Consider the following 26,932-nt stretch of genomic DNA (forward strand, 5'->3'; position numbering starts at 1 on the left):
TAGAATTGTAGTATTTCTATGTTTGCGTCATCTTCAGTCAACGAGCAATTACTGCGCTAATCCCTATCACCCCAAAAATTGAAACAATATTTGTAGGCAACAAAATAAAATGCAGACCTTGACTACAGGATTGATGGGTGGTATTACTATACAGAGATGGGTGGTATTACTATACAGATAGTAATGGTCCCATACATCTGACTTTTTGTGCTGGCCATGCAGCTAATGGCCAAAGTATCGAAGCAATGGTAGTTACAATACTAGAATCTAGAAGTCACAGTCATAAATGACTGTGAGCTCAGACTGGATTGTATTTCCATTATCTTGTACGGCCTATTTTAGTATTTGCAGCCCTCTCTAACATGTATGTGCAATGATGTACAGTACATACAAAGGGTGCATTGGCCAACGCTTCTCTGCCACATAGTAGGACAGAAGTATTACAAATGGCAAGTGACGGATCAGGGGGCTCTAGCACTGGCTTCCCATTGGAGCCCATGGGCTGTATATATATAGATATAGAGGAAAACACATTTACATGAACATTCATAGGAGATGTTGACACATTCAGTTCTCACTGCAGATTCCAAAATCCAAATTAGCAGAAATTTACAGTATACTACAAGTGAATTTTCACAACCTCATTCAAAGGTTGCGGACCAAATCCACAGCGGAAATATGTGAACATAGCCTTGGAAAGCAGAATTACATCAGTAAGTAGAAGGGATAGTGGGGAAAATTATGCAATTTTGGTATATTCCTGGGCATAAAATATAACTATAATACCCATAGTTATTGTACATAGTGGTAAAACAAAGGACAACGAAATGCCCATCTACTGTAGTAGCTTTGCTGTGCACACATTTCCATTCTCATACTCTGCTGCTCAGATAATGAAATCTTCGGGCTGCGGGGAAGGAAGGGGATATTGCCACAGCAGCTTAAACTCTTCTGGGAGCTGTTGAGAATTGGAATCAAAGACAACTTTATAAACCCCTACAGCAATTTCTCCCTCCCCCAACTCATGAGGAACGACAGAGTCCCTAGGGATGAGGAGTGATGAGGAGAGCGCAAGAAAACCTGCAGCGCAATCCAAGCTGAGAGTAATAATTATACATACAGCTCTATGTTTAATGTATGAGTGCTGGCTGTGTCACCGTGTCACCCTGCAGACGAAGAATGGGTTCTGTGTCCCCAACATCCCCGACGTCCTCCGTCACTGTGTCACTATGCATACAACTAACAGAGTTTACTAGAAAAAGCAAGCACTTATGGATTATTCAAATGAATGGGTCTTCAGACAAGGGAAAGTGCATGGGGAGTCGCTGCAGCTTAGCCAATTTGGTCCTTTATGTGTCATTTCCCTTTTGTCCTGCAGCCAGAGCCACTGTAAACTATAGGATAGTCCATGGCATGGATTACATAAGTATAACTAACCTCTCTGGAAATTATTACATTCTGAAAGATGCTTATATATTTGGTTAAATTAATACTAGGTGGTGCCAACTTTCCTGAGAATCACATTATAAAACACTGTCTAATGTTAATATGGTCATTGTTCCCTTACAAATGTTAGCAATGCTGATTAAAAAGATTCATTCACCCAGATGTATTTTTGGTCCAAGTGAGAATAAACTGATTGCACTCAGGCCAATGTTATTCAATGGGGCAGTGCAGATGAAAGATTTTTTTCACTTACCGAATCTGCATGTGAAAAAAAAAAAGCGCAGCATGCACTAGTTTCTTCCAGAAATTGGATGAGACTCCCCCATTGAAGTCTATAGGTGTGCACATAAAATGGGATGACATGCAGAGCCACAGTATAGAATCCTATTTTTACAGATACAGTACAGACCAAAAGTTTGGACACACCTTCTCATTTAAAGATTTTTCTGTATTTTCTTGACTATGAAAATTGTACATTCACACTGAAGGCATCAAAACTATGAATTAACACATGTGGAATTATATACTTAACAAAAAAGTGTGAAACAACTGAAAATATGTCTTATATTCTAGGTTCTTCAAAGTAGCCACCTTTTGCTTTGATGACTGCTTTGCACACTCTTGGCATTCTCTTGATGAGCTTCAAGAGGTAGTCACCGGAAATAGTCTTCCAACAATCTTGAAGGAGTTCCCAGAGATGCTTAGCACTTGTTGGCCCTTTTTGCCTTCACTCTGCTGTCCAGCTCACCCCAAACCATCTCAATTGGGTTCAGGTCTGATGACTGTGGAGGCCAGGTCATCTGGCGTAGCACCCCATCACTCTCCGTCTTGGTCAAATAACCCTTTCACAGCTTGGAGGTGTGTTTGGGGTCATTGTCCTGTTGAAAAATAAATGATGGTCCAACTAAACGCAAACCGGATGGAATAGCATGCCGCTGCAAGATGCTGTGGTAGCCATGCTGGTTCAGTATGCCTTCAATTTTGAATAAATCGCCAACAGTGTCACCAGCAAAGCACCCCCACACCATCACACCTCCTCCATGCTTCACGGTGGGAACCAGGCATGTAGAGTCCATCCGTTCACCTTTTCTGTGTCGCACAAAGACACGGTGGTTGGAACCAAAGATCTCAAATTTGGACTCATCAGACCAAAGCACAGATTTCCACTGGTCTAATGTCCATTCCTTGTGTTCTTTAGCCCAAACAAGTCTCTTCTGCTTGTTGCCTGTCCTTAGCAGTGGTTTCCTAGCAGCTATTTTACCATGAAGGCCTGCTGCACAAAGTCTCCTCTTAACAGTTGCTGAAGAGATGTGTCTGCTGCTAGAACTCTGTGTGGCATTGACCTGGTCACTAATCTGAGCTGCTGTTAACCTGCGATTTCTGAGGCTGGTGACTCGGATAAACTTATCCTCAGAAGCAGAGGTGACTCTTGGTCTTCCTTTCCTGGGGCGGTCCTCATGTGAGCCAGTTTCTTTGTAGCGCTTGATGGTTTTTGCAACTGCACTTGGGGACACTTTCAAAGTTTTCCCAATTTTTCGCACTGACTGACCTTCATTTCTTAAAGTAATGATGGCCACTCGTCGTTTTTCTTTACTTAGTTGCTTTTTTCTTGCCATAATACAAATTCTAACAGTCTATTCAGTAGGACTATCAGCTGTGTATCTGTGGCACCCCAGGGGTCTGGTTGCCACAGTGATAGAAATATCACGTCTGAGAGCAAGTGGGAGGTTCCCTGGTCAGGAGCCCTTGAACATGCAACACCTCCTGTCTCAGACCAGATAGGGGAGGAATCTGCCCTATATAAACTGGATCTGGGGCGGGGTTAGAGTAGGCAAGCTCCAGAGAGGGAGAGTGAAGTTCCAGACACAGGGAAAGCAACAGCTAGGAGCTCTGTAGGAGCAGGAGCTGAGTGCCAGGGACTGGAAGCAGATATTGCTCGTCCTGGCTGAAGACGCTAAGAACCGGACTCAGGAGTCCGAGGCTGTGAGGACTTCTATATCCAGCAGCAGAAACCAGCCGGCAGGGGATTTCAGGTCCTCTGGCCCTAGGAAGCCCGGAGGCTCAGTCACGCACAAGGGACCGGTACCGCCAGCGAGGAGCGGAAGCTACCAGAGGGTCCAAGTCACCAGCCATACGGGTGAGCACCACACGGTATACTCAGGGATGTGGGCTACTTCCACTCGCTTACAGCAAGGTAGCCAGGAAGAGTGCAGATAGACGGGGAGGCCTACAACTCCACCTGGCCAGGGGAACTCCTGTTTGTTCACAGACTGACCGGGCCCCTTATGCTAGCCAGTAGTCCCGGAAGGGTCTACCTTATCATCATCAGTAAAGACCCTGAACTGCACTGCAAAGACTCTGAGTCGTTCCTGCTTCACTCGTGCACCATCACTCCCATCATCCACACTCACTGCCCTGAGGCTATACTCCTCCCTTGGGGAGTTGTCCCATCCTCTGCTGCGCACACCACACCAGCCTCAGCGGTTTGCCTCGCAGCGGCGGTACACCCTGACCGCAATCCACGGGTGGCGTAGTCGGACATTAACCTAAAACATAAAACAGACGGCCACTGGCTCCGGGTAACCCACACACGTGCACACACGGCCCAGGGGGTGAGTCATATCCACCTGACTTCTGAACAACACAACTGCTGGTCCCAACCCCATTTATAAGGCAAGAAATCCCACTTATTAAACCTGACAGGGCACACCTGTGAAGTGAAAACCATTCCCGGTGACTACCTCTTGAAGCTCACCAAGAGAATGCCAAGAGTGTGCAAAGCAGTCATCAAAGCAAAAGGTGGCTACTTTGAAGAACCTAGAATATAAGACATATTTTCAGTTGTTTCACACTTTTTTGTTAAGTATATAATTCCACATGTGTTAATTCATAGTTTTGATGCCTTCAGTGTGAATGTACAATTTTCATAGTCATGAAAATACAGAAAAAAATCTTTAAATGAGAAGGTGTGTCCAAACTTTTGGTCTGTAGGCGCGTGTGAACCAACCCTAAATCCTATTAAACCAACTTTCCTGCAAGTTCTGCTAGAAGAATACAAGTGCTACGGGGCAGGCAGAGCTCTGGCAATTAACAGCTTGTAGAGGGACTTTACTTTCCAAGATCACATTGTGAGCACTCTTTACAAAATACAGGCTGCTACATGAAGCATCTGTATTCTGCTGCATGTGTCTGTAGGACAGAAATTAGGTTTTGTAATCCTGTAAAGCCCTGTAAGGGTTACCGTATAATACCGGAAGCGGAAAAATGGTACTGATGGTACTGATGTTATCAGTGTTTTGGCTCAGTGTGTCATGAGTGTGCCATCCGTTGTTTTTCAGTATGGCTTTAAAAAATTAAATTCCAAAGCTTCTCCTATACTTTGCAATGTTAAACACGTACAGGACATGGATGACACATGGATACCACCCGTATGCTGTACGTGTTTTACACGGACCCATAGACTTGTACTGGCCCTTGTCATCCATGCTGCTGGTAAAAAACGGACATGTGTGCAGCACCAAAGATTATAATGGGTACATGTCATGTGGTACCCATGAAAAAAAACGGATGCCACATGTACCTGAAACACAGACATGTGAATGGGGCCTTTTGGGTAAAAAATTCAGTGTCTTACAGTTCCAGGAAAGTGGATGGGATTTATAAAGATCTCATGCCCACTGAGCGACTTTTCTACTCAGCGTAAACTGACCTGCGGTGCGTGTTTCAAATCCGCAACAATGTCAATTTCTTTTGCACGTACACTGAGTTTTATGTGCAGATTTTATCAATAGAATAGCACACAGTGGGTATGATATTTCTAACAATCCCATCCACTTTTCTGGACTGTAAGACCCTGCAATTTCAACTTAGGGAGAATATGCAGCGTCAAAAACTCACCAAAAACTCACACAGCCTAAGGGCTCACTCAGATAAGCGTATGACTCAAACGAGTCCTATCTGATGTCTTATCGGATAGCACTCAGACCAATGTTATACTATGGGGCAGTGCAGATTTGCGTATTTATTAAGGCATGCTGTGAGTGGCTCTGCAATTTGGATCACGCACGCCCATTCAAGTCTGTGGGTCGCATAAAAGACATCGTACTGCACTCGGATGTTATCAGAGTGCAGTCTGACATCCGTGGACTCAGACAATGGAGAAGATGAAGAAATTAAGTTCTGCGTCTTCTAAGGACCTGTGCTCTGATTCTCGCATGTTTCTCTTTGGTGTGTCATGTTTTAAATAAAGCTGCCTTGTTTTAGATACTTTCCGGTGTTTGGCTTGGACAAAACTTTTTTTGATGAGCGAATTACATGCCTTTTAGTTCATTTCTGCAGCGTAAATGCACTAAAATTGCATACGTGTTTTTTTATGAGCGGATATTCCGCATCTATTACAAATCTATGGGAAAAATCCATACAGAAAACTCCGTACCCACAAGAGAAACTGACATGTTGCAGATTTGAAACACGCACCGCAGGTCAGTTTATGCTGAGTGAAAAAAAAATAAAGAGAGCTCAGTGGGGATAAGATTTCTATAAATCCCATCTACTTTCCTGGAATTGTAAGATGCAGCAAAAATATGCAGCATCAAAAACTCATTGTGGGAACGTAACCATAGGGTATGTGCACACGTTGTGTATTGTCAGCAGATTTTTTTCAACCAAAAACCAGAGTGTTGGCAGGTAAAACACTGAGAGATATGCACATTTTTGATGCTTTTTTACTTTTGTTTTTTCCTCATTCATTTGAACGGGTGAAAAACATTGCAAAAACTCTGAAAGAATTGACATGCTGCAGATTTGAAAGAACACCTTGAAGGTTCAAATCTGCAAGGGAAAAATTAGCAGCATGTGCAATAGTTTTCAAAACTACTATTCACTTTGCTGGTACTGTAAAATGCTGTAAAAACTCAATGTGTGAACGTCCCCTACAGTGCAGCGTTTTACCATTGAAAAATCACAGAAAAAAACGTGGCAAAAACGCAGCATGTGAACAGACCCTTAGGGTCACGAAACTAATTACACTACTGAATAGGCTTGGAAAAGATCAAACAATATCAGACATACCTCCATGGATATGCCATTGCTTAGAAAATTAACTTTGAATCTTTATTTAAATGAGGCTGTAAGTGCGCTGAGGGTGATTTGCGCAAGTGATCTGACCCTTCACATTATTTCCCACCTACCGCCACCCCCATGATGATTGATTTATGTCTGTTTAGCACCACTTTATCGCAGTTATCAGCTACACTGAACAGATATCAATCAAGCCCATTGTGGTTAGGTTAGGTGGGGAATAATTCAGAGGATCGATGCACTAGCCTAGAAACAGACCACCATTGGGTGGGTGACAAATACAGAAGTGGTGACTTGTTTCTATTATACTTTTCCTCTGATTGTTCCTCACCTGGTTTTGGCTTCCAAATACAGATGTAAAAAACTCACCAAATACTCAATGTGTGCACGTGGCCTTAAATAGAGACATTTGGATAAGTTTTTCCCAAAAAGTAGAAAGCAACAATTGCCACTATTACAGTTTGGTTGCGATAGTTGCAAGGGTCCACCACCGCCGGGAGATTTTTTAGTTCTTAAAGGCTGTGGACACTTTAGTCAATAAAAATAAGTTTCAGTCTGTAATCTTCATTCATTTTCAGACCTGCCATTTGCAATCTGCTCCAAGTTTTAGATTCTTCTTTTATGGGATTTTTTCTCACAGTAATATAGGCTGGATGGGAGGTCTGTGTGTCTCCACTGTGCTGATGTCTTCCTTAGCTCATATATCAGCACAAATCCAATACTTTACTTATTTTCTCTTCATGTTCTTTTATGGTGTCCCACAAAGTGGCCATGTTCATGGGATACCGGATGTATAGTGTGTTCCATGCAAATGCTGTGATTTCTATGCAAACTGTATGTTGTAACACATTGTGAGTGACAGGTAGCACAAAAAGGTTTCATTTTCCGCATGGAGGTTTGTTCATGTGACCCAGCTGTGCTTGTTATGCAGTAGCTTCTGGAAAAAGCTGGAACAAACTCCCCTGGGTGGTCAGCCAATGGCTGCAGCTGTAAGAGTCACATGAGAATGGGAGGAGCTAAATCCTATGGTAGTAAGAATTGAGTCTTGAGAGTGAGAAGATGAAGGCAGATTGCAGGAGGAAGAGTTTTCTCCCCCTGACTGCGGGGTTTAGAAGGGACCAATAAAGGAAGGGGAGCTGACAGCCTTCACATTAGGAAGATTCTTATTGCACTTCTTGGAGGAAAAATTATCTCAGAGCTGAAGCATAGCTCAGTTCTAAGGAAAGAATACACTGACTTGATGAAACAAGTGTCCTACAGAGATTTGCCTGTCTGCATGCATGGGTCAATCTTCAACTGTGTGGATAAATGAAAAGATGAGAGAACAATGAAGTATATTTAAAAGCTGTTTTTATTTGTCAATGCGTTTCGAAAGCATGCAACACTTCTTCATCAGTACAAATTACTATACTGCAGTATAGTGGTTGGTCCTGATGAAGAATTGTATGTTTTGAAACGCGTTGACAAATAGAATCCACTTTTAAATATACTTCATTGTTCTGTCGTCGTCTGGTGGAATTTTGGCAATTTCCTCAGAATTGAGTGATTCCATAATTTTTTCCCTCTGCTTGGTCTGGAAAAAATTACCCTTACTGAGTACCACATTTTTAATCTTGATTTCTTTTAGTGTTTCTTAAAGCCATAAAGTTGCCATTTGAAATGACTTTAGTTTTGTGCCATGTCTGTGATCTGCTTTTTTTCAACAACATTAAACAACTAAATGAACATCCTCCGAGCCCGGTGATTCCATAATTTTTGCCAGGGGTTGTACCTGTGCACCCAGTGCCCGGTATGAGTCACAAGTGTGAAAAATGTCATAGATTGCAGATTTCTAGATCTTACAAGTGAGAACGCACACTGTTCTTCTTTGTGTACTGCCTGGTATGCTAATTACCTCACAGAGTCATTAAATATGTAGCTGTGCAGCCATATAATGAGTCTCTGTAGCCTAAACAAAAAGTCACATGGTTAATTCTCCCTTGAGAGTTTAGAAGAAAGCAGTGTGGAAGACATGATTTGTTCTCCTTACAATAGTGTTGATATCACTGGTTATCTCTACATAATGTCATTTGATAGAACTTGACATTGGCAGGCGATGTACTCACCATGGTCTATTCTTCTTGTGTTTTCAACTGTTCCAAAGTAGACCAACTATTAGAGCTCATGTATTGTGGCTCAGCTGCAATAAGTCCATCAGGTTCCTACTGTAGATCCATATGATTTTATGCAAAGGCTTTAAGAGTGTTCTCCTCTCAAATTCAGAATCTAACTGAAAAAAATTATACCACGCTCCACAGGATTCCAGAATTATCCCTGAACACGTGGAGTTTATCAAAGCCCTTACTACAGATCTTGATTAAAAGGTTGTTCCCAAAATCACAATGTGGTTATATAATAAAGTACACATATATTTATTAATTTGTGCCAATATAACTCATTTTTAAATTGGCTCCATTTTGAACATATAACCCCTCTAAGGATCCCCTCCAAACTCTATTTATCCTCTTGTTGCCATTGGAACCGTCCTGCTGTAATTCCAGTGCTCCTTGTCAGTCATGCACATTGAAGTCTCTCTCAGCCGGCGTAGCTCTGCTCTGCCTCCAGCATTGACAGAATGTATTCTACGTCTACAATATACTCTGTCTCTGTGCACTGTCTGCTCCTGTACATTAACCCACCTGGCCAATTTTATCTTTTGCCATCTACAAAAGTATAGCTGTCTGTGTGCTTTTATATAAATGTTAGCTGCTTTCTCTTAGAGCTCAGAGAGATCAGTGATGTAGAACTGCAAATACTGCTCTGTTGATGCATAAGGCAGAAGATAATTCTCTGCTGCAATATGCATCAATGGAGCATTATTTGCAGTTTCACATCACTGGTCTTTCAGCAGCAGGCAACAAACACAGCTCAGCTCTGCACTGCCTAGTAATTACAAGCTTCGTCATGGAGGAGCACAGGAGAGCTGAGTTCTAAAGGAAACTAGCTAAGAAAAAAACAGGCAGCTATACTGATGCATATGGCAGAAGACAGAATCAGTCAGGCAATGTACTGTAGTGGAGAATAGAGTGCACAGGAGCATAAGGTGAATTATTTAGCTTGATAAAAACTTAGAAAGATGGGGCTAGTGAGGAGTACACAGGAGAGGGAGAGAGGGGTATGCAGCACTGAAGAGAAATATTGTGATGCTGGGAAATGTAATTTTAGTTGATACGAATGTGACCACTCATTCAGCTACAGTATATACGTATATATTTTTATCAAGCAGACAGCTACCATTTTACAAGCACACCAATCCAAAGTGACCATACAAAATGTAACCTTTCTGTTCTCCCCTTAATGCTTTAAGTAAAGCCAGGGCTCCGGTATTAGTTAGGTTGTATTACTGGCTGCATTTTATTTCTAATTCTGCTGAAACACTAGACAGATATTTCGTGGTTGTGATTCACTAACGAAGTGTTAGTAGCACAATAAACTGTAGGACTCTTTGTATTGCATTAATCCAATTCTTTACTATCACAATCTCCGCTTTACTAACTGCTTCAGATTTGGCTTTTGTAGTATTTTTGGACACACTGGTGAAAATGAAACAACTTGAAACTTCAGCACAAGTCCAGTAAAGTAAATGAGTCACTTTATTTTCAGTACTAGGACTAGGAGAATCTCGAGGAGCTCTTCGCAGAATGAATGAGATACTGGAGACCCTGGTAAGGAGGATGGACATCCTAGCCAGATTGGAAAATATCAGTGAATCTCGAAGGACAGAGGAACCCGGACACTTCACTTTGGACAGGTAGGCTACTAGTCTCTTCTTCAATTCTGCCTGGATTAAATCAGCACAAGCTCTACCAAGTCATGCAGTATAACCGATCACACCATGTCTGTGAAGGGAAGGAGGAGGAGGATGATCATTTTGATGAGAAATTGTCAGTTCTCTACAGAAGTCTGGGAACAGAATATGACATCATGTCAAGGTTTGTGCTCGTTGCTTCTGAAATATTCCTGACAGTTCTTTGCCAGCTCTAGTATATTTTATTTTATAGCATAGCAGCAAAGCATGCTGGGTGCCGCAAGGATAACCTAACTCAATATTGAATTGATGTACGACCTGGTTGAATGTAAACTCCAAGGAGGCAAAAGTTTAATGTATTATCTAAAAAACTTATGATTGAAATACCGTAAAGGGAATCTGTCAGCAGGTTTTAGCTTTGTAATATGAGAGCAGTTTGATGTAGGGGCTGAGACCCTGATTCCAGTGATGTGTCACTTGCTGGGCTGCATTCTTTCATTTTGATACAATCACTGTTTTATCAGCTGCAGATCTAGCAGAGCTCAGAATGCTGAGCCCTATATAACCCCTTCCACACCACTGATTGGCAGCTTTCTGTGTACACTGTACATTGACTGAAATCTACTAATCAGTGGTGAGGTTATATAGAGCAATTGACTTGGAGGCTACCAGAACTTCCATGGAGGCCAGTACATCCTGGTCTCCTATGGTGATGTTCCATGTTGTTCTACAGCCTCTGATTGTCACTTGACACAGGATGTCACCACAGGAGGTCCAGATGCCATGAGATCGGCATGGAAGAACTGTTAAGACCAGAGAAATCAATAGCAGGGGTGAATATCTTCTTTTTACATTTTTATATACAGTATATATACAGTACAGACCAAAAGTTTGGACACACCTTCTCATTTAAAGATTTTTCTGTATTTTCATGACTTTGCAAATTGCACATTCACACTGAAGGCATCAAAACTATGAATTAACACATGTGGAATTATATACTTAACCAAAAAGTGTGAAACAACTGAAAATATGTCTTATATTCTAGGTTCTTCAAAGTAGCCACCTTTTGCTTTGATGACTGCTTTGCACACTCTTGGCATTCTCTTGATGAGCTTCAAGAGGTAGTCACCGGAAATAGTTTTCACTTCACAGGTGTGCCCTGTCAGGTTTAATAAGTGGGATTTCTTGCCTTATAAATGAGGTTGGGACCATCAGTTGTGTTGTGCAGAAGTCAGGTGGATACACAGCTGATAGTCCTACTGAATAGACTCATAGAATTTGTATTATGGCAAGAAAAAAGCAGCTAAGTAAAGAAAAACGAGTGGCCATCATTACTTTAAGAAATGAAGGTTAGTCAGTCCGAAAAATTGGGCAAACTTTGAAAGTGTCCCCAAGTGCAGTTGCAAAAACCACCAAGCGCTACAAAGAAACTGGTTCACATGAGGATCGCCCCAGGAAAGGAAGACCAAGAGTCACCTCTGCTTCTGAGGATAAGTTTATCCGAGTCACCAACCTCAGAAATCGCAGGTTAACAGCAGCTCAGATTAGAGACCAGGTCAATGCCACACAGAGTTCTAGCAGCAGACACATCTCTTCAACAACTGTTAAGAGGAGGCTTTGTGCAGCAGGTCTTCATGGTAAAATAACTGCTAGGAAACCACTGCTAAGGACAGGCAACAAGCATAAGAGACTTGTTTGGGCTAAAGAACACAAGGAATGGATATTAGACCAGTGGAAATCTGTGCTTTGGTCTGATGAGTCCAAATTTGTGATCTTTGGTTCCAACCACCGTGTCTTTCTGCGACGTAGAAAAGGTGAACGGATGGACTCTACATGCCTGGTTCCCACCGTGAAGCATGGAGGGGGAGGTGTGATGGTGTGGGGGTGCTTTGCTGGTGACACTGTTGGGGATTTATTCAAAATTGAAGGCATACTGAACCAGCATGGCTACCACAGCATCTTGCAGCGGCATGCTAATCCATCCGGTTTGCGTTTAGTTGGACCATCATTTATTTTTCAACAGGACAATGACCCCAAACACACCTCCAGGCTGTGTAAGGGCTATTTGACCAAGAAGTTGAGTGATGGGGTGCTACGCCAGATGACCTGGCCTCCACAGTCACCAGACCTGAACCCAATCGAGATGGTTTGGGGTGAGCTGGACCGCAGAGTGAAGGCAAAAGGGCCAACAAGTGCTAAGCATCTCTGGGAACTCCTTCAAGATTGTTGGAAGACCATTTCCGGTGACTACTTCTTGAAGCTCATCAAGAGAATGCCAAGAGTGTGCAAAGCAGTCATCAAAGCAAAAGGTGGCTACTTTGAAGAACCTAGAATATAAGACATATTTTCAGTTGTTTCACACTTTTTTGTTAAGTATATAATTCCACATGTGTTAATTTATAGTTTTGAAGCCTTCAGTGTGAATGTACAATTTTCATAGTCTTGAAAATACAGAAAAATCTTTAAATGAGAAGGTGTGTCCAAACTTTTAGTCAGTACTGTATATATTTTAATTCCTCTCTTGCAGATTTTGCTGCAGGCATGCAGTGGATCCGCAACAAACTGTATTGCATTTTTTTGCAGCAGGTTTAAGTAAAATGCGTGTGTATGTGAAATATCATCAATTAAAAGGCAAAATTAACATACTGCAGACTAAAAAAAATCTGCAAAGCAAGTAATTTTTTGGCCTAAAAATAAGAGCAGTGTGGTGATAAAATTAAAAAAATCTAATCCACTCTACTGGTATTATATTCTTAAAAAGTTATGTGTCACTTATTAGGCTGCTTGCTGTAGTTTCAATAAAATCAATGTTTTATCAGCTGGAGATTATCACTATGTGACTAGGTGTCCCATGGACCAAAGGAATCACCAGCGGTGGTGTCTTCTTTTTTTAATGAAAAGACAAGGCCACTTTGCAGAGAAATCTGCAGCAAGGTCTGCACAACTTTTGAGGGATCTTTTGTGGACTTTCTTAGTAGATTTGCTCCGCAGAGTGTATGACACAGGGTGTGAAAATTTCCTAAAATTACAAGCCCTAGTGGAGAATTTTCAGTTAAGCACAAAAAGCTCATGTCTACAAGTGGACCTCTGGAAAAAGCATCTGGCCCTCAATGTTGGGGCAGGGCAGAAGTTCAAATAGTTCTTGCCGCAAGAGTTGGTGCAGTAGCCACCTTTCATTGTAATTTGGCTCCCTACATAATTTAGCCACTTTGTCCGCTCATTTGATTTTCCACTGCAATAAATAATAACCAATAAGTTACTCTACTGCCAGCATAGAGCTATGTACTTCATGTTGTATTACTGGGCCTGGAATATGTGACATGACTTTCATTATTGAAATATAGATCTGATTAGACAAGTCACATCTGATTTGGCCGGATATGTAATTGCTAAATCCTGATTTTACATTATGATCTAACTGCATATTCCTGGCTCAATTATCTAACCCGACACCCATAAACATTATGGATTTACTATGAATTGTCGTCAGACAACATTAGATTTTAAGGACTTTTGCTTATAATTTTGAACAGAAATATTAGACACGTTTCCAACCAAATCATTATGAGAAAATAACTGACAGATAATAAAATAATATGACCGCCTGTCATGGGCAATGTGTGTATGTGTCTTGCAGTGTGCACTCAGTGGGTCTGATGGAGAAGATTCAGGCAATTGCTCAGAATGTGTCTGACATCGCAGTCAAAGTTGATCAGATCTTGCGGAACAGCATCCTGAGAGGAAAAGGTGAGGAGGAGTGCCCGCCATACCAGTTGTATGTGTCTCCGAACTGAACTGATAAAGTATGAAGTCACTTTTTATGGGTCCAAATGTAATAGTGCAATATAAAATGCACTACAAGCCATGGTTCATACAAATATAGCTTCCATGGTACATAATTACACTGTGAGCTACGCATTCATATAGGTATGTGCCTCTCAAACAATATTATGGAAAATCACTATTAGACACTCCAACAAATATTATAACCAACAAAAAAAAATCAAGACGTTAATATGCTAATAAAAATCAATCTACTGCTTATTAATACATATTAAAGAGAACCTGTCATTAGGAAATTAGACTCCTAACTAAAGGCATGTTTGTAAAGGCCCTTTAATACTTATTTTTTTACTCACTTTTATATAAAGTGAACCTGTGAACTGATACATGCTGACAAACCCACGGGCGACATGTATCAGATATTGGCTGTATGAACTCAGCCAGGTATGTTTGACTCTGAAACGCTGCGGCTTTTCAGAGAAAAACATACTTTAGTGGCCACCAGGAACCGAGCTGCACTGTAGACTAGTAGGACAGGGGAGCACTGGGGGTCTCCTCCCTGCCCGCTGCCCTGAATTGACATGTCTCTGCCTATGTATGTGTATAGGCAGAGACCTGTCAATCCAGGTTAGTAGGCGGGAGGAGCGGCCGGGAAGCCACCTGTCTGACTAGTCTACAGTGCAGATCGGTCCCCTGCAGCTATTAAATAATATTTTTATCTGGAGCGCCCCAGCGTTTCAGAGTCAAGCATACCTGGCTGAGTTCATACAGCCAATATCTGATACCTGTTGCCCGTGGATTGGGTAGCATGTATCAGCTGATAGGAAAACAATTAAATTGAACCTTTCTTGTAATATTTAGTTTGGAAATTGTTGAGAAATCCATCTCTGAATTTTCAGTTTTTTCAAAGATGGCGGGCTGGGAAATAAGGAGAAAGAATTCAAAGTAGAAAGAGTACTGTCTGCCCACTATATTTGCAATTAAAACTTTAGAGCTAGATTTTTCTACAATTTGAAAACTAAATACTGCAAGAAAGGTTTACATTTAATAACTATTAAAGTACCTTTACGAACATACCTTCAATTAGGGGTCCAATTTCCTGAATATGCATTTAATATGCGTTAAACAATGGCAAAAAAGACAAACTGTTATTCAGTTAGACAACACAGAGATGACCATGGTAGTAGCGATTGGGCAACTAGAACAGTCGTTGCCAAATGTTTTGAAAATTTTGGTTTTTGCCAAGTTTGTTGCTTCAGTTTTATATTGGCAATTTGCATGAATTTCAGATTGTAAGGCTGCATGCACACGATGCGTTTTTCATGCGTTTATGCTGCGGAATTTACGCATGGTAATCCGCACCCCATGGTCCCCAATGGCATTCCACAATGTCAATGCACATGCTGTGGATTTTTCCGCAGCGTTTCTGCAGCGCTCATAAATCCGCAACATGTTCATTAATTTTGCGGAAGCGCCGCCATTGACTTACATTGAGACTCATAGAATCCGTGTCTGTACATTTGTACAAGCGGATTATATGCGGTTCAATGTGCGGATGGTACCCAGTTCTGGAGGAGAGGAGACTCTCATCCAGACCTGGGTACCATTGTACCTGTAAAAAAAAAGAATAAAATAATAAATAAAGTTTATATTCACCTGTCCGGCGGCCCCTGCAGCGCTTCTCCTTCCAGGACCTGAGATGACGTCGCGGTCATGTGACCGCAGGCTGTCTCGCGAGATGCCGGCAAGCCAGGAAGGAACCAGGAAGGAGTGCGACAGCATCGGAGGTAAGTATAGCTTATTTTTTTATTTTTACGGTCACACTATATAAATCCATGCCGTTTGCATGGATTTATACAGTGTGACCTAGTTGTCAAGCACTTTCCAAGTGATGCTATTGCCTGGAAAGTGCTTGTCAGTCCACATGCGGAAACACATGCGTTAACGCATGTGGATACGCATGTGAATCCGCATGTATTCTGCAGGAAAAACGCATGTACAATCTGCATGCGTTTTTTCTGCCAGGGAGATGCAGAAATGCTGCAGAAATTTTCTGCTTCATTTCTGCATCGTGGGCACATAGCCTTATACAGAGTCATCAGATGAATTGCAAAGTCATTCATTGACATGAACATTAACCTAGTCAGAAAAATCCAATTTCCACTGAATTTCAGCCCTGCCGCAAAATGACCTAATTACATAATTTCAGTGATCTTTACATTAGCTCAGGAGAAAGCATTAACAAGGACAAGCCAGTTGATACCTCTCTGTCATGCTGATTGAATTATAATAGCAGTCTCGTTGCTTAAAAATGTTGCTGGATCTAGAAATCATTCTCTTCTTCTGTTAATCATGGTTAGGAAACAAATGCAGTCATCATTGCTTTGCATCAAAAGGGCTTTATAGGCAAGGATGTTGTTGCGTGTAATATTGCCCCTAAATCAATCATTTGTCAGATCATTAAGAACTCCAAAGATAGAGGTTTAATTGCTGTGAAGTTTCAAGACGCCCAAAAAAGTCTAGCAAGGGGGAGGGCTTCTCCTAAAGAAGACTCAGTTACAGGATTTGTTCAACACCAGCGGAGACCTTGCTCAAGAATAGTAGCAGATATCAGTGCATGCACAATGAGGCAAATGCTTTTGGAAGTTTGCAGGGGGTCAGTAAGAGCGGCAAAAAAACACTTTTCTCCAAAAAACCCCATCAAGAACAGACTGACATTCTGCAGTAAGTACATGGATAGGACTCCAGAGGACTGGGGTAAAGTTATTTTTTCAATGAAGCCCTCTTCAGAAGTAAAGGTGAGCACATGAATCATGTGTCAGATCAACAGTTACGCATCCTGAGACCATTCATGTATGGGGTTGCTTTTCATCCAGGATAGCGGGCTCACTCCCAATTTTACCTAACAACACTGCCAGTGGCGGACACTGACTGCTTGGGGCCCCTGTGCAAGAAATGTGTCTGGGCCCCCCACCTTTTATGGCGACAAAGCTACAGATGTATATGACGCGCCCCCTGGGCCAGTGGGGAAAGGGGATACCCGGAGCCGGATCTCGATGGGGGTAGTAGTCCTTGTGGCGGTGACCCGGTCCGTGCCCAGGGTGTCAAACTAAGTGGCAGTCTATGGCAGTAGATGTTAGCTTGATTGTCGACTACGCCACCCGTTGAGTGCGGCTTCGACGCCGCCGCTGCAGAGCAGTCCGCTGAGGCCGGTGGTATATGTGCAGCAGTGATGGTATAACCCCCAACGGGAGGGGTACGGCCTCAGGGCAGCAGGTGTGGATGATGGGGGTTGTGATGATGCAGAAAGAAGACTCAGAGTCAGGAGATGCAGTTCAGGGTTTTTACTTACTGGTGTTCTTTTGGTCACTCTGGCCTTGAGTGACCACCCGAGCCATGCTGCGTCCACCAGGTCCTGGACTCGGCTAACCCCCAGGCAGTTCTGGAGCGTGGTCCTGAGCTCCCTTCTCTCTCTCTGTCTCTGGCCATTCCCACCAGGGATCCACCTTTGGCCGGCTCCCTCGGGTCTCTTAGTGGTCAAACCTCCTCTGGGTTCCCTGACCCTATGCTTGGTGTGCCTTTCTGGTGGATTTGGTGAGGGTCGTGGCAAATCTTGACCACGACCTCCGGTTCCTGGCTGAGGATAAGTGGCCTCCACCAGTTCGGGTTCCGGTACCCGTGTCCGCCAACCCTTCACCCTTTTTGGTCTGTTTCTGGGTTCTTGGGGTTCCCTCTGTCTTTCTCTCTGGGTCCTTCTTTCTCCTCTCTCCTCTGCAGGCTTAGCTCTGGAGCTGGGCCCAGCCGGAGCCACAGCTCCCTGTCAGCCCTCCTGGCTGAGCTCTTCTCCTCTTCTCCTCCTGCCTGAACTGAACCCTGATCTAAGATGGTGCCCACCTTATATACTCCCTCTATGTGTGAGCCCAGGTGACTAGCACCCAATGAGCTCCTAGCTTTACCCAGAGTACTCCCCCTATCTGCCCCTACACTACTGGGATGTTCCACCCCCCCTCCCACTCCAGCCAGGGACAGACGCTGTCGTACCTGCACATATACTTGGTGGGAGTACCGTAGTTCTGTTCCCCGGAAATGGGATGTATGTAGTGCATGCAGCCTACTGAGCTCAGTCCCACACTCCATCTTTACCCGGGAGTGGAATACCACACCTCTGGGTCGAGGTGCAATACCCCTGTAGCAGCCGAGTCCTCAGGGTGCTACATCCCCCCCTGGTAAATCACAGCACGTCCTCGGGCTGTAAAAGAATAAAATATCCAAAAACATACAATTTTTTTCAAAACATACAAGAACATATAAAACATTAAACATTATCAATCTCTAGCAATAAAACTTCTTCATATAAATATTCTTGAGCTTCTGGCCACTGGGCACTTGTGACCAGGTAAAAGTGCAACAGTCAGTTCAAGAACAACAGTTTCCTATAAAACCAGTAGGGGGCGCCTTAGAAAGCGCAACTATATACAAGGGGAGGTGGCCGCTCTCAGTCCTCGGCCAGTGGGGAATAGGGGAATGGCTGCTCACAGTCCTCAGCCTGGTAAGGGATAGGGACACACGGGTAACAGTTCGCTGGTCCCAACGGGGACTATATTTTAACTAGCAGCAGTTCTTATACCCTTACGGATAACTATGTACAGTTCTTTTTTTACCGTACTCTAATAACGGCGTCCTCCTGATGCTTCCTCCCTGTATTCTTCAGACCCGTCCGGGTCCTCTTGCGTGAACCCGATGAGGTCTCCTCCAGTGGGGTCCCACTCAAACTGCGCTTCCTCCAGCGAGAGTGGGGTGATCTTGGCGGGCGCCGGAGCCGGGATCAGGGGCTCATCCAGGGGCCTTTCCTTCCGGAGTCGGGGATGGTAGTACTCCGGTGGCCACTCAAAAGGCTGCCCATCCGGGCAAATATGCTGGGTTACCAAGTCTTCACCCAGGTGCGGCACTGTGGAGGTTGAGGGCGCGGTGGTGGCAGCGGCACCCGGGATCACTAGGCCTTGCGACCAGGCTTGGGGTACCCTGAAGGTAAAGGGCACCGTGAAGACGGCGGCGCCCGGGGGTACTTGACTTTGCGACCAGGCCGGTGGCTCAGTAGAGGGCGCTGTTGGTACTGCGGCGCCCGGGGGCACTCGGCCCTGCGACCAGGCCGGTGGCCTCTCCTGCTTGGCCGCGCTCAGGGTTGAGGCGCGTGACGTCACAAGGGGCGTGGTCGCGACTCCTGCTTGGGGCCTAGTCTGGAGCGGTAGCGGTGCGGCAACGGGCACGATCGGTGGGATTTCGGGCTCTGCGACGGGGAGCGGGGGTAGGCTTACGGTGGCTGGGCTTGGGGTAGTGACGTCCCCTTTACTTGCCTCCGTCTCTTCAGCTCCCTCTGCGGCGTCATCTCCGGCCTCCGTCCCTTCTGCATCCTCTTCAGGGGCAGGCGTGCTCCTCGTTGCGGGTGGTGTGCTTCGCTGGCGGGTTCCAGCCTGCTGGGCCATCTCCCTGCTCCATTCCGTCAGCGTTTCTCGCTGCACCTGGGCCATCCTCCGTGCGAGGCCCTCCAGCGCGGTCTGTGCACGCTCCCGGTCTCGGGGGAGCTGTGCCAGGATCTCCACCAGGTCTTGTGGGGTGGTGACTTGCAACAGGCTCCTGACCACAGGGTCGGTGCTGCCTGACTCTCCCTCCATCTCCGGGTGCGACCTCTCCATACTCCTCCAGGCTGCACCCATCTTCTCTGTTTTGTTCTGTATCCGCCCCCATTGAGGGCGGTCCTGGGGCAACTTGGTGATTGTCAGTTCCAGGGGCAGACCCCCACGCTGATGGACATCTCAATCATTGCAGTCTCTGCTGGTGGGGGCGGTCTTCGTTTTTGGCGCCATTCTTGGTCCTGGCCCACGATGGGAGGTGGCCTCTTGCCACCCTCTGGCACGCCCATAATGGCGTCCGCTCTGCCAGGGCGGGAAATCTTCCCAGATGGCGGGAATCGTCTCCCAGTGGCGGGAAACTCTGTGGATGGCGGGAAAAAGCTGCAGATGGCGGGCAACCGGCGGGAAACGACCCGTGATGGCGTCCGATGGCGGGGACCCTCCGGAATTGGCGGGAGACTTCTTTTTACGGTACAGATAAACTTTTCTTCAGGCACGCAGTACCCGGTGGTTGCGGGCACGTTATCCTGCCGACTACGCCAAAAGTTGACGCGCCCCCTGGGCCAGTGGGGAAAGGGGATACCCGGAGCCGGATCTCGATGGGGGTAGTAGTCCTTGTGGCGGTGACCCGGTCCGTGCCCAGGGTGTCAAACTAAGTGGCAGTCTATGGCAGTAGATGTTAACTTGATTGTCGACTACGCCACCCGTTGAGTGCGGCTTTGACGCCGCCGCTGCAGAGCAGTCCGCTGAGGCCGGTGGTATATGTGCAGCAGTGATGGTATAACCCCCAACGGGAGGGGTATGGCCTCAGGGCAGCAGGTGTGGATGATGGGGGTTGTGATGATGCAGAAAGAAGACTCAGAGTCAGGAGATGCAGTTCAGGGTTTTTACTTACTGGTGTTCTTTTGGTCACTCTGGCCTTGAGTGACCACCCGAGCCATGCTGCGTCCACCAGGTCCTGGACTCGGCTAACCCCCAGGCAGTTCTGGAGCGTGGTCCTGAGCTCCCTTCTCTCTCTCTGTCTCTGGCCATTCCCACCAGGGATCCACCTTTGGCCGGCTCCCTCGGGTCTCTTAGTGGTCAAACCTCCTCTGGGTTCCCTGACCCTATGCTTGGTGTGCCTTTCTGGTGGATTTGGTGAGGGTCGTGGCAAATCTTGACCACGACCTCCGGTTCCTGGCTGAGGATAAGTGGCCTCCACCAGTTCGGGTTCCGGTACCCGTGTCCGCCAACCCTTCACCCTTTTTGGTCTGTTTCTGGGTTCTTGGGGTTCCCTCTGTCTTTCTCTCTGGGTCCTTCTTTCTCCTCTCTCCTCTGCAGGCTTAGCTCTGGAGCTGGGCCCAGCCGGAGCCACAGCTCCCTGTCAGCCCTCCTGGCTGAGCTCTTCTCCTCTTCTCCTCCTGCCTGAACTGAACCCTGATCTAAGATGGTGCCCACCTTATATACTCCCTCTATGTGTGAGCCCAGGTGACTAGCACCCAATGAGCTCCTAGCTTTACCCAGAGTACTCCCCCTATCTGCCCCTACACTACTGGGATGTTCCACCCCCCCTCCCACTCCAGCCAGGGACAGACGCTGTCGTACCTGCACATATACTTGGTGGGAGTACCGTAGTTCTGTCCCCCGGAAATGGGATGTATGTAGTGCATGCAGCCTACTGAGCTCAGTCCCACACTCCATCTTTACCCGGGAGTTGAATACCACACCTCTGGGTCGAGGTGCAATACCCCTGTAGCAGCCGAGTCCTCAGGGTGCTAGATATATATAGCCAAACAAACATATATACCTCTTACATAGCCTCCTTTATTATGTATATTGCCGTCCCTTATTACACAGTGACCTCTCTTGTTATGTACAGCAGCATCCCTTACATATTGGATTATTTATAGCCCCATGTCTTTATTACATACCATCCTCTCTTGTTAGATATATAATGCTATAACGGCTGATGGAGCAAGGGAAAGCTTCTTTTCTAATGGAGGAGCTGTTGGACTGGTCTTCTGGTCAGATGCTGACCCATCAGCAGTCATTTTATATCTAACAAGAGTCGACTATGTAATAAAAGAGGGCCCTGTGACTGACAAAAATCTAGAAAACTCTACGAGTCTGTGGACCACCCGATTAAAAAATCTGCCAGCACACGGACATTTCACACAAATGTGATAATGCACCCTAAGGGATTTTACAGATAACATTATAACTCCAAGTCACACAGTGCAGATACGGAATAATATTTACATCCAGGCACTTACCGCTGACGTCTCATCTGATCAGAGACGATTTCTGCTGCTTCATCTCCATCTGGTCAGACCTCCATGTCGACATCTCCCAGCCACGTCTCGTCTTGTCATGATGATCTCCAGCCTAGAAAATAACAAGGTCACATATATTGTATACATACATGTGTCTCCCCACACACTGCGTCCTCTGATTAGAGTTATGTACCCCACCATTAATATACTATTATCCACTTCGTAATCAAAATATAAAGTGATAAGCAGCACTGTGCCTCCCATTAACTATAATCTCCACCGGCCAATAATATAAATTATTCAGTCTCTGTGACTCTTCCCAATTAACTGTAAGGATATGTGCACACAGAAAATATACAAGGCTTTACAGTACAAGCAAAGTGAAACCCAATCAATGCTTTCTACCAGCACCATTATCATTGCTCTATCCCAGCACCCCATCATTGCTCTCTCCCAGCACCCCATCATTGCTCTCTGCTAGCACCCCCATCATTGCTCTCTCCCAGCACACCCATCATTGCTCTCCCCATCCCCACCATCCCCATCATTGATCTCCCCAGCCCCATCATTGCTCTCCCCATCATTGCTCTCCCATCCCCATCATTGCTCTCCCCAGCCCCATCATTGCTCTCCCCAGCCCCATCATTGCTCTCCCCAGCCCCATCATTGCTCTCCCCAGCGCTATCATTGCCCTCCCCAGCCCCACCATCCCCATTATTTCACTCCCCATCCCCACCATCCTCGCCATTGCTCTCCCCATCCCCACCATTTCTCTTCTCAGCCCCATCATTGCCCTCCCCAGCCCCATCATTGATCTCCGCAGCCCCATCATTGCTCTTCCCAGCCCCACCATTGCTCTTCCCAGCCCCATCATTGCTCTCCTTAGCCCCATCTTTGCTCTCTCCCAGCCTCATCATTGCTCTCCCCAATCATTGCTCACCCCAGCTCTATCATTGCTCACCCCAGCCCTGTCTTTGCTCTCCCCAGTCCCGTCATTGCTCTCCCCAGCCCCCTCATTTCTCTCCCCAGCCCCATCATTGCTCTCCCCAGCCCCGTCATTGCTCTCCCCAGTCCCATCATTGCTCTCTCCAACCTCATCATTGCTCTCCCCAGCCCCATCATTGTTCACCCCAGCCCCGTCATTGCTCACCCCAGCCCCGTCATTGCTCACCCCAGCCCAGTCATTGCTCACCCGAGCCCTGTCATTGCTCACCCCAGCCCTGTCATTGCTCACCCCAGCCCCATCATTGCTCACCCCAGCCCCATCATTGCTCTCCCTCACCTCCTCTCATTCTCCTGTTCCTCTCCCTGCGTTTCAGTATAAAAAAACAAACACACAACTTACCTCTCAGCCCGCTCCCCTGCTGCATCCTCATCATCTCCAGTAACTTTCTCCCTGACACAGGCCCGCGCTGCATGATGATGTCATCAAGCAGCGCGGGCCTGTGTCAGGGAGGAAGCGCTGGGCAGGAAGCAGAGGTGAGGACGGATCCCTGCAGCTCTGTTGCCATAGTCCTCCTGTCAGCAGCGGAGCTGCAGGGATCGCTCCCTCCCCTCCGCATATGATGAGGGCAATCTGGCCATGGGCCCCCCGGAGCCCTCATCATTAGCTGTCCGGCAAGGTCCCCCCTGCACCTTTGGGCCCGGGTGCAGTTGCACCGGCGGTAGGTCTGCCCATGAACACTGCCATAAATAAAGAACGCTATCTAAACATCCTCCAAGCAGAACTTCTCCCAACGATCCAGGAGCAATTTGGTGATGCTTTTTCCTGCATGATGGAGCAACATGTCACAAGTCAAAAGTGATAACTAAATGGCTCGGTGAACAAAACATTGACATTTTGCATACATGATCAGGAAAATTACCATTTCTCAATCCCATTGCGAACCTTTGGTCAATCCTAAAAAAGGTTTGTGGACAAACATGCCAGGACAAATTGCGGAAGTCTTGAAAACTAAGGGTCAACACTATACATATTGAGTCTTTGCATAAACCTTGATGTATTAGTCAATAAAAGTTTAAAAAACTATGAAATATCGTACTTCAGAAACCATAGAAATGTCTGACTAAAAGATCCAAAAATATTGAAGCAGCAAACTTTGTGAATACCAAAATTCGTGTAAGTCTCAAAACGTTTGGCAATGACTGAACATGTATGACAATAATAATGGTAAAAAAAATAAAATTTGTTATAGTCATTCTATAAAAGCACATGGAATGTAAGCTTAATCATGTAACATAATAGTAGGGATAGCCTTACCCATAATGTGCTCCCATGTGCACTATGGGGGGTGATTCTTTGTCCCCCTTTGCAACATTAAACATCCCACTTTTCCTATGAATGGGATATGACTAATAAAAGCGCCTCTATCGGCTGATAATTTAAACTAAAGATTTGCCATATTTACTCCTTGCTTTTCTTTTCTGTTGGCTACTACAAAGAATTTCTAACTAATGCAGTAGAATTTTGTGTCAAATTGAGCCAGAATTAATGCTATGTGCCACACTTATTACGGATTTTAGTCATGTTTTAGTGTCTAGAAAATTAGGCATGCCAAAAAGTGTTTATAATATTCACCCAATTTACTAAAGCTCTCTTCCTTGAGTGATAGGTCTCTCCCTATACACTCACAGAGGCAGAGATTAGTCACTCCAGGGCAACGGAAGGGGAGAATCCGCTGGCGACTTGCCTGTCCGACTAGTCTTTTGTGCGACTTGGTCCCCAGCAGCTATTAAACTATGTCTTTCTCTGAAACACAGACGCATTTCAGAGTCAAACATTCCCGGCTGAAATCATGCAGCCAATGCCTGATACATGCCGCCCGTGGAACGGGCAACATGTATCAACTGTCAGGTTCTCTTTTAAAAAAAATGCCTTCAAAATGCTTGATTCCCGTCTTGTACTACACTAATATTCACTAAAATCTGTAACCTGTAGTTTATAAAAGGGAAGGAGGCAGGCCGGCTGAGAGGGATGATAGCGTGATGATAGCGTAGTCTAGAAGAATCTTTTCATAGCAGTAGTCTATGAACTATGACTCTCGAGCGTTGCACAGCACAACTCCCAGCATGTCTTGTCTCACGACAGCTGCAGAGCCTTAGTTTCGAGGTCACTGTTCTACAGTAATATGTCTTGTACTTTAGTGATGTACCTGTCTGTTAGCTTGTCTTCTTGAAGTGGGGTCATTGTTGCTTCTTTGCCATTTATTTTGTGACTATTTTGCTGTACTAGCTTATTATTTTCTTTGACTTGTTGAGTTCTTAATATATACTTTAGTAATTGAAGGTCAGAGGGATATGTGTGAAATCCCGAGGGACCCCCGATTCCCAGACTGCTCTGGAAAAGTGGAGGTAAGTGTATTAAACATGCTTGTCATTAATAACAATGTTAGAAATAAATCACCTTTATTTCTGAGCCGTCATATTTAACCAGGTCAAGATAGGCCATTTACCTCCATTCTTGACCAGGCACATTTTCATTTTTTTTTGTTTTTATTCCGTACATGCAGTTTAAAGAGTTGTAATTTTTTTTCTTGTTTGGATATTTAAATACTTTTTGCATTTTTTTTTAGTGATGAGCGGGGATTAAATTTTACATTTTCATATTCTTTTTTTTTTGCTGATATCAGGAGATATTGGTAGAAAATAGCGTAAATAAGTGTGTTTTCACATTTTTTATGACCACAAATGACCACTAAAATACATTTTAAAATTTGTTATACCCTATATAATGTTTTTGTTTGTTATATTTTTTGGCAGAGGCTAAGCTAGTTAGTTACCTCAATTTGGATTGGCCTTGGCTTTTTTATTTATTTATTTGTTGAACTCACACATTCTGCCCCCTATAGGGTCATAAAAAACTTTTGGGGGGCATTTGAACATTTAAATACTTTTTTTTTAATCTGACTTCCCATGTAACTGGGGATGGTATATTAGCCCCAGTTATTGGGGAAATTTGGCCTCCTGGCTGCATATCAGAGCTTACTTAGTCTCCTAGGACCCAGCAGCTCCTGCTCCCTCTATACAAACAGCAATCAATTGATAAATGGACAGTCTGACAGCCATTTGAAACCATAGCCGCATGATGTTATGCAGCTGCTCTACTGTACAGTAATGTTTAGAATGTCACTGCAAAGTAGAATGCAGACCACCTGGATGTTTATAGCCTATTGCCGATCCAAAAGCAGTTAATAATTACTCATTTTTACTGTCAAGCACATCATCTTGAAGTTGGTATTATCCATCTGTTAACAACCCTTTGTCATTTCAGTGGATGCGATCACGATGGACATCAGATCCATGTTACGCGTTCTATGGAGTGGATGGTACAGAGTGTTCGTTTTTGGTGTACCTCAGTGAGGTGGAATGGTTCTGTCCAGTTCTACCATGGAGAAATCAATCTATCAGTCCATTTTTCAAACCCCACCCTAAAAAACAGGTGTGAATAGAAAACTGTCGATTTCCCAAATACAATTGGTATATACCTTAAAGTTGTGTGACTTTATATAAAGGGAAATTGGGATTAACTCTCCTAATCCATATATATGGGCATGTAAGTCATAGAAAGTTTAATAAAATGATACCTCAATATCTGTGATCCGATGTTTTATTCCAGAGATATCCACATTTTTTCTTAATATGTAAATGAACTTTTAAGATCTACAGACCAGACACTGATCTGCATGAGAATCTGCCTCCAGAGCTTATCTTAAATAAAAGGAGGCGTTACTAATGTGAGACATGTAATGACTAATAGTCTGCTCTCCTGTTCTCACTTTAGAACTATGTGTGATAAGAACTAACATACTACAACAGAGGTGAGCTTTGTCTCATTACAAACACATTACTACAACGCAGTTGTAGCTCTTTTCTGATAGTGCTGTAAACTCAGCTGACAGAAACATGATTCATTTGTGATTTTCAGACTAGCAAATGGAGAGAATTCTTTTCCC

General features: G+C 44.6%; 1 protein-coding gene across 1 annotated transcript in view; it reads left to right on the forward strand.

Moving 5' to 3' along the window:
- The window catches only part of MGAT5B (alpha-1,6-mannosylglycoprotein 6-beta-N-acetylglucosaminyltransferase B), a 145,929-nt gene that overhangs the window by 54,592 nt on the left and 64,405 nt on the right, over positions 1–26,932 (forward strand). Inside the window, exons 4-7 of the mRNA XM_073683975.1 lie at positions 10,168–10,315; positions 13,953–14,062; positions 25,258–25,331; positions 26,251–26,418. Coding sequence (XP_073540076.1) covers positions 10,168–10,315; positions 13,953–14,062; positions 25,258–25,331; positions 26,251–26,418 — 500 coding nt within the window. The remainder of the gene's footprint in view (positions 1–10,167; positions 10,316–13,952; positions 14,063–25,257; positions 25,332–26,250; positions 26,419–26,932) is intronic.

The sequence above is a fragment of the Phyllobates terribilis genome, unplaced genomic scaffold (genome assembly GCF_046119375.1).
Source record: "Phyllobates terribilis strain yellow unplaced genomic scaffold, ASM4611937v1 Scaffold_5__5_contigs__length_657084704, whole genome shotgun sequence".
Taxonomy (NCBI): Eukaryota; Metazoa; Chordata; class Amphibia; order Anura; family Dendrobatidae; genus Phyllobates; species Phyllobates terribilis.